The sequence below is a fragment of the Schistosoma haematobium genome, chromosome 1, assembly GCF_000699445.3.
Source record: "Schistosoma haematobium chromosome 1, whole genome shotgun sequence".
In the NCBI taxonomy this organism is placed as follows: Eukaryota; Metazoa; Platyhelminthes; class Trematoda; order Strigeidida; family Schistosomatidae; genus Schistosoma; species Schistosoma haematobium.
The window spans coordinates 77,389,269-77,398,068 of NC_067196.1; the positions used below are offsets into that span (position 1 = coordinate 77,389,269).

At 37.1% G+C, this 8,800-nt stretch overlaps 1 protein-coding gene across 3 annotated transcripts in view; it reads right to left on the reverse strand.

Annotated features, from left to right (window-relative positions):
- HYOU1_1 (Hypoxia up-regulated protein 1) overlaps positions 1-5,041 on the reverse strand; it is a 29,650-nt gene extending 24,609 nt beyond the window's left edge. For 2 of the 3 annotated variants that reach the window (XM_051218585.1, XM_051218583.1), the window contains exons 1-5: positions 4,821-5,041; positions 4,745-4,776; positions 4,633-4,711; positions 1,653-1,884; positions 248-481 (exon numbers count right to left, since the gene is read on the reverse strand). In XM_051218585.1, coding sequence (XP_051075189.1) covers positions 248-481; positions 1,653-1,884; positions 4,633-4,711; positions 4,745-4,776; positions 4,821-4,868 — 625 coding nt within the window. In that variant the 5' untranslated portion in view covers positions 4,869-5,041. The remainder of the gene's footprint in view (positions 1-247; positions 482-1,652; positions 1,885-4,632; positions 4,712-4,744; positions 4,777-4,820) is intronic. The other variant, XM_051218584.1, reaches the window with a different exon arrangement.
- Positions 5,042-8,800: the final 3,759 nt, after the last annotated feature.

Genomic DNA, 8,800 nt, shown 5'->3' on the forward strand with positions numbered 1-8,800 from the left:
TAGTTTGACTAATATTTTAGCTAAAATCTGGGAACTGAATGTAATCCTATCTGACTAGTCGCAATCACTGATTGTCCCAATATATAAAGGGTCAAAATCATCCTGTGCTAACCATACAGGGACTGGATTGACTAATATAGCATCTAAAATACTAGCCTTAATAATTATCGGACGCTTAACAAAAACTGCAAACATGAGAAAACCAGGCTGGTTTCAGACCTGGCCGTGACTAATAATTTTAACTGACCTGCTAAGGTTGCAGTTGTGCTCATTGAACCAATATCAAAAAACATGTAATATTGAGGTGTTTCGTTGAAACTTTTAAAACGGAGCAAACCGAAATTCAGAGCCACTGCAGAATTGTCGTTAATTATTTGAAGGACATTTAAGCCAGCTATTTCAGACACTTGTATTAAGCGGCGCCTTTCAGCCTGACCAAAATGACTAGGTACAGTCAACACGCAAGTCTTGATAATAGAACCTGGAAAAAAGTCATTATGAGAACTATTTGATATTACAGCCTGTTATTCAACTTACCAACTTGTTTATTTATTTATGTGCCACACAAAATGAAATAGTCATATTTGGAGGATATTCGAAATAGTAAAAACCAAAGTGCAGAACGTTTTAAAGGATAAACTTCAAATAACCTCACAACCACGATAGGTCTCCTGAGGTTTATCTTACTAAAACTGCAGAAGACCACATAAAACTATACCACCATTGCTACTGATTTATATTTTGAGCTTTACTCGGTAACATACTAACTTGTAAAGGTTATATTATCCTAAAGCCGTCACCGAGGTCTCTAGTGAACGACAAAATGATGAAGCGGCACAACTACAATGCATTCCAAGATGTTATCACAAAATGACCAAACTTCTGTTCTTTATTACATTTTTATCACCAAATAGCGCCAAGTCCGGCAGATAGTAAGGATAGTTCTTTAAGACTATGGCATCCATAAAATTATACTTTTCCTTATAACCCAAACATGGGTTCCCAATCCTTAACTTGATTTATGCGATTTTGCTGCCATATGCGAGCACCTAATCAGAGACGATAATCCAAAGTACAGGGATTTACAAAATAACAACATGGAACGGTTATGTTTTACCAACACGCGGCAGAACTTTTACCACTGCAGTTCTGTACACACAACCAGGTGTGACGAAGTCTAGTCTAACTTGCCACAGACAGCTTTAGTTTTGGTCTGATTTAGATTTGTTTAAGCTCCTATATACCCTCCCCCAATCACATGAGCACACGATTAAGAGAACTGTTTTGTGTCTATTCTTATAATTACGAAATAACTTCAGAACTCTTGATAATACTAAATTTTCTATTAGGTATTTATCTTTTTTGAAGACTAACTACCGATCGTCGCTCAGATTTTATTGTCATCTCCAACTGGTATGCAACTTTTTCTTAAGCTAGGAGATTATATTTGGTCCAAAAGTACAGGTACTTTGTTCCTTTCATACGTCCAAAAGACTAGAGAAATGTTCACACTAGGTCCACCAGAGCACTTATTTATTTCTCTGGATATAACTCTATAATTATAAAGCAAAAAGTGCCGCAATTAAAATTTAACAGTGGCAGTATGATAAATAAAGCTTGGTGATAATCCCGAAAGCCAAAGGAAAGCATACCAGCATAGAGTTCAGCGTAATTATGGGCATATTCAAGAAGCATAGCGACCAGTTCATCAACCGAAAACACCACACCATCTTTTCGACTGAAAAACAGTTGTCCAGATGTGGCATCATAAGACAAATTGTGGTAAGGATAACGTTCCTGAAAGAGTTTCACCATTGGATGATCTATAGACTTCCCAAGAAGAGACGGAATGGACTGGAATACGTATTCAGGATTTCTTGAAGCCTACAAAAGTAAGAACAATATTGACATAACACGTTAAAATGACTCTAATATATAGGTTTCGCTTTACTAACAATTACAATACAAAATGTGTAACCTCTTGGACATACTTTTTTCCTTTTTCCTTCAGGATTCCAAGTTAGTGCTTACTTTGTGATGCAGTTTGATGATTTCCCTAATGTATGTCCCATCCAGTGTCTTTAACTAATTTCCTCCTCAGCTGGGAGTTAGTTTGTTCTCTCCCACAGTAGACGGTATATGGTCAACGACATTGAGTATCTTATGTAGACAATTGTTTATAATTACTTGTACCTTTTGGATGATGATTGTAGAGGTTGCAGAGATTGCTGCTACATTGTCTTCACTTGCATTTGTTGGTGTTTATAGGATAAAAGAGCTAGGTCAGATGCGAGGTCTGAATCGTCTAGCTGCATGCAAGCTGTCCGGTGTATTCCATGCTTTTTTTGAGATGTGGTCTTTATAATCTAGTCAACCACCAGGAGAATGTAATATGACGGGATGAAAATGCAAAATGACATCCTTTTACCAATTGTAAATTTGGTTTAATATTCCTTCTATTTTTGATTCAATGTAATGATTATTCGAAATAATATTGGTTTTGTTTTAGATTGTGATATTTTATTTGGTATGACATTAATTTACTTGAGTCTGATGTTTGTTCAAGGTACCATATTCTTGTATTAAATTAACGTGAGCTCTGCTCAGTATGATATGCAACATGTGGTTTGTTAAGTCTAGGTATTTCTCATATGATTTAATTCTAATTGGTAATTAAAATAGGTATACAATCAACAGATAAATGTGCATTCTCGATTACGGTCATCGTGTTTTTGTGATTCCTTAATTTTTATTTGTACCAGTCTTGGTGTTCTTCGCAGTGGTTCCTCATTCTTTCAAGCATAAGAATGAACGACGCGGATATAATTGGCGATGCCAATTTTAAAAAAAGCCATAACATTTACCGACGGGGTCAGTTGACAAGTCTCATTTTACAGTATAACCGTCTGGTTTCATTTATAACCGCTTTTAATTCAACTTACCCCCCCCCAAGTCCTGTTTTTAGTCACAAATATACTTTTTTACACCACGTCGCAGTGTTATCTATTTATTTAAACACATAAGCATTGGTACAAAGAGGCACCAAACAGATATGAGCCACATAAATCATTCGATTTGTGTGAGGGCTAGGATACTGCCCGGGTACCCAAACCGAAGCAATGCATCGCCGTTACAATAAACGACGCAGTTACCAGTGTATGAACATATCAATTTCAGTTGCAGAAGTAAAATCAGTGCTTCAATTTAATGAAGACGTGTTCATTAAATCTTGTTTAATGCTCATCAGTGCATTGAAGGAACACATGCTTAAACAATCAAGTCCGGAATCGCACCCCAAAATCATATATTTAACGAGATAACTAATACATCTGTTGCAATAAGGAATAGTTTTGTGATAGAGGGAGGAACCAACAGAACATTTAATAAAGGTAAATAAGGTAAAATCTGGGTAATATTCAAATGTTTTTTAATCAGATTTCAATTACTTTAACTATCCAGCTATGTCGAGCAACATTCAAAATCATTGCGAGACAAATATTTCGAATAAATCAATTTCTGATCACATGCTGGTAATCTTAATGATTCACTAGTTCCCAATGAAGTCTGATAAGTTTGATAAAAATATTTCAAATGGATCAAATTCTGGTAATACCGTACCAAATGTTGCCACCTGACGTTTGTGTTGAGGATGTTTAGATGAATAATGAAAACTCCACAACCAAACCACCCAGCTCAGAGAATAAAACTTCACCTAGACAATAATCAAAGCAATCCGCCACAGTTCGCTTTGCATTAATATAAGGCCGTAAATTATGAAAGTAAAAGACGCTCAGGCTACAAAATCTACTGAGCCTCGATCACTTATTGTGAGACAATTGATCGACTACCATTAAGATCAGGCGTCGCAAACTAAGTTGATCGGTTAGCAACATTACAATCTTCATTAATTGAGATGTCTGGGACACATCACGTTTGCCTAACAACGACCTACTCGGAGGTGTAATGCTTGCTGTAGTAGGAATAAGCTGGAAGGAAGTTAACGGTGTCATAAGTGAAATAAACAATAGTCCATGAAGTCAAAGGCTGTTACACTATCGTGTTGGTAGGTTTAAACTACCTAGTTCGACCCTGCACGTTAAAACTAGAGACTAGACATCGAGCGAAATGGCCAGGAAACGACAACAATGGTGGATATGCATTCACACTTTGTCATCATTACTGTTAAGTTTTAATATTTCATGCTTCATTTCTTTAGCTTATCCTCTCTTGTAGAACTACCATTGGTAATATTATTTCGGTTATCTCGCCAATCATCTCGTGTATTTTACCCTGCTATGACTTGATATGGCGGCTTGTCTCACACTATATGATGACTTTAACTAAGTTAAAGCACCAGACGCCCAACAACTGGAAAGTAAGCCGGAATATTGTCTCAACCACTTCGACTTTGATCTTTTTTACAGACTTCCAGAGAGATCTACAGTTGTTTCCCATGCAGTAGTACTGATAAAAATAAGCAGCTATGAATCGTTAATGCACTATTAGTACAATCATACGTACGCAGAGTACAAGTTAATTGATATGTCTTAAGTCACACGTCACAACAGAAAATGTGTGGCTCCGAGAAAGTGTAACAGAATGAAAACATATAGAGGACAATAAAGAGCTTACTAAACTGATTGCGTTACTGCCAAATAACCTTTCATTGTTTTTGAAGCCGACCGCAGTTGAAGTTTTTCTTCTAGAATCACTGAAAAATAGACAATAATAACCACTAACTCACGGAGTAAGGGCGATCTCCATAGGTTTTCCGGGCTAAAAGTTGTGAGTGAATTAAAATTAAGTCATTAAGAACAAACCAAAACCACCGCAACTTTCATAAACTCAGTCCCCAAGTCTATAGACATTGATGATATGGCACCTGGAAAATGACTAGTTCATACAGTGAACAAACCTATAGAGCCCAGAGACAGTGCGTGAAAGGCCACTGCAATAAACGCCAAGAAAACCCTCGACATTTTGGAGCTAGCTAACAGCGGCGATAGTAAACGTGTATTGACAAGACCAAACAGCGCGCACCAACTTGTTGGGTGATTATTGGCCAATATTTAGTCACCTAGATAGTTCAACTGTTTAAACAATATTGATAGATATCTTCTTGCGTTACTCAGGCTGATATATTTAAAACCTTCAATATGACCCACCTAAATATAAGTATCAGGTGTAATACTAAATGTAAATCTTACTTGGAATATTTAAGTGGTTTAAATGATTGTGGACGGAATAGAAGCTTTTGCTTAACCGGCTTCCGTGTCTAGTAGCAGTGGATCGGCAATACCTCGAGGCAGGAACCTAGGCATGTTAACGACAAGAGATGAAAAGAAATTGGAAAATCATAGCAAGATATTATTCTTAATCCTTAAGAATAGGTCAAGTTACTCTTAAAGGACTCCTGGGAAGTCGATTAGACTAGCCCAGCCGGCAACGAATTCCAGCATTTGGCAACTCTTAAGGAGTAGGAGTTGTGCCTACAGTCTGTTCTGACATGTTGTGTCTCCAGTTTCTGGGTATTATCCCTTAGGTTTGTGTTGGAACTAAACTTAATTAAGTGTTTAGGGGGATTTCCAGAAGTGTTGAGGAAGGTCACCTCTAAGACGCCTATACTCTAATGAGTAAAGGTTTAGTGATTCGAGGCGCCCTGCATAAGGCTTGGATTTGAATCCCCAAACTAATTTCGTGGCTCGCCGTCGGCTAATAATTAGGATATTTTGCAACTATTTTATTTATATTTAAGTTGCAGCACTTCCACATTCAAGACAATCACATCTGTGAAAACTGTGATATCTCCGGAGATATTGATAAACTTTTAAACCCACTCCTACATTCCAATTCTTAGTGATGAATCAACTAGTTTGAAAAGTGTTTGGAGTTGTAGAGATAATTAAAGTAGATCTTACCGTTTGTGAACAAATAATACACAAACAAACAAATCAAGTTTGTCATTGTTTTTGATTTTCCATGATTCCATTAAACCAGTGCAATATCTTTGTTAGCTAGGAGTTTTGTTTAACTTGGCGTTTATTGTTCCGGCACACTACATGCACGGCACACTGATTGCCGCTCAAAAAATATATATGTTGGCATACGCACTGAGCTCTGGCTTTGTCGGCTGCTATTTTCTTACTGTTTATTAATAATTCTGTTACGCGGGTTTTAGCTCGAGTTACACAGCATGTTCCCTGACAATAAAACACTAACAATTTGTATCCATATTTGGGATTCCTTTGAGTTATTTTTCCGATATCATTTTAATTGTGGATATATATATATATATATATATATATTTGAACCTATGAATGGGTGTTAGCTTTTGTGCTCATTTTTAATGACGTCTCTGTAGTAATAACTGAGTTAGCATATATGTGGTGTTTGAACGAACTAATAATACCTTTGTACTTGTTGAATGCTCGACTTCGAATTCCAAATACAATACATTCGCTTGTGCTTGTGTCTTACTTTTTAATTCAATTGCGTTATTTCTGGGACTCTTAGTTCGTTCTATAATTCAAATAATTCGAAACATTATAATATATCCATATATTTGTTTGACCGCCAGTGAGGCAATCAACTGATAAATCTTGAAACAAAAATAAATCCCAGAAAATATGATTCAGTGAGTCTATGACACTGACTATGACACTGACTTCATTAATTTTGCTGAATACACCCTAGTCGAAGTACCTCATCTGGTATCCGAACTAGATCACGATCGTATTCCTCAATTTGCTTATTCGTCATAGAAAATAGTGAGCCTACGTATTTCCCAGTGCATCGTCCATCTCCTGAATATATATTCGAAACCATTCATCCCTAATTCCTGGCCTGTCTGTCTCTGGGACCCTTGACTGAAACGTGTTACGGGCAATGGAGTTGTTAGGCACCGCATATTCGTAGCATCTTTGCTGCGAACTTAAATAGAATCTCAGGGGAATTCGTGTTCTCCAGTGGGCTCGAAACTGCGTCGTCAACACCAAGGTAGTCAGTCCGCAACCTATCACTCGTAGAACCGATACATTCAGAATTAACTGCTCACTGTGTTGTGACCAACTAGATGCTGGTGTAGTATTGCAGTGTCGACCGAATTCTGTTGATAGCGGTGCAGTTAGCCCTTCCACTCACAGTTTATGTTCAGGAAGCGCTCCCAGATCTTTGACAGTGCTCATCATGGTCATCCGAGCGAAATATTGAAAAATAGCAATAAAATGTAAGATGAGGATTATTAAGAAAATAACGATGGCCCATATATGTAGAAAGACATCTCGTAAATGTACAATCCTTTGGTTTTTTAACATCAAATATGCTCCTCCACTTCTACGCATGTTCGGCAACATTAGTTCTCTCTGTTAGTTTTATCTTCATACTCGACGATCGAGGATAAATTCGTTAGGTATGGAACAGAATCCAAATGTTGTAATTTTCAAGCTGCAGCAGATTTAAGTCAGAAACAAGTATTGAGGTTAGTTAAAAATGAACTACCGCCCAGTCGAAACTGAAATAAACTTAGTTACAAATTTTAATGTACACTAATATCTAAACAAATATCACCACCCTGTTGCCAACCAATGACTGTTCATTCAGCAATAATAAGAATTTATTCTCAATGACCGTCAGTCACATTAGGCACATCAATTTAATGACAAGATCAAACTTATTCTAATGTTACGTAATTTATTGCGTTGGACTCGTTACAAAGGAAAACTGTTGTATGTACTGCAGGCGTCACACAGTTCTTAATCTCATAACTTGTGGCCTTGTTTCTTGTTAATATATAACGCGACAATATCGCCAATAAGAGATGTTACAGGAGGACTGAAGACATTTGGCTCATTAAAACCTTTATATTGAATATTAACAATTTCACTGCGTTTTTGGATGCATTTGTCTTACTCGGCCTCTACAGGTGCTTGTTTATACTTTTATTTTCAGACATTTTGTTACTCTTTGTCTTTGGTTTAGTATTTGAGAGTTTTCGCTCCAAGAACTTACAAGGTTGAAGATATTTGGGTTGACCATTTGTAAATTGCGAGTAAATATATGAGTAATAGATAAGGTAACGAGTGGTGAAATATAATAGCAAGTAACCATAGTGTACTGAAGAGGAAAAAGCTGATTAAGAATAGACAAGAAGGAACTCTCATTAACTTGGTGTTGATGTTATTTTGTTCTACCCTAACCGGTTGATGGGTAACGGGTTCCATAGATGCAAGACCACTGGTGGTAGACAGTCGACTGTGCGGTTCTTTTGACGTTTTAGGGTAGTAGTGAGCGTCTCTTGGCAACCGAAAATCGATAGGTCCAGTGAGTTGCCTGTCTACTTCAAGTGAAAAATTAGTGAAGAAAAAGTATCTAATGCAACTATAAAGTAAGAAAGTAAGGCGATTCGGTCTATACATGTAGAGATGTCTTTGTGGGTCGCAGATGTGCTCGTTTGTGCTAAATCTGTGCAAGCGATGGCTTAATCAATAAGTCTTACTAACGTATGTGATCCATCTCTCATGCGTATTTCAGAGGGAAGACTGTTTCATATCAATGAGGAAGAAGTTTTCCCGAGTTTCCGATCTGTATTTTTCATCTTTGACCGTGGATACTTTGTGTCGAAGGTCGTATTCATGTGTGTCTTGGGCAAGAGCTATATGACATGCGGAATAATTGGGGTTTTTGAGGAGTTTGAATTAGAGAATCAAATTGGATCTAAGTCTTCTTTTCAAAAGGAGTTCTAGTCCTAGGATATGGCATCGGAAACTATATTCAATGAGTGAGTCGTTCTTAAGTATTTCTC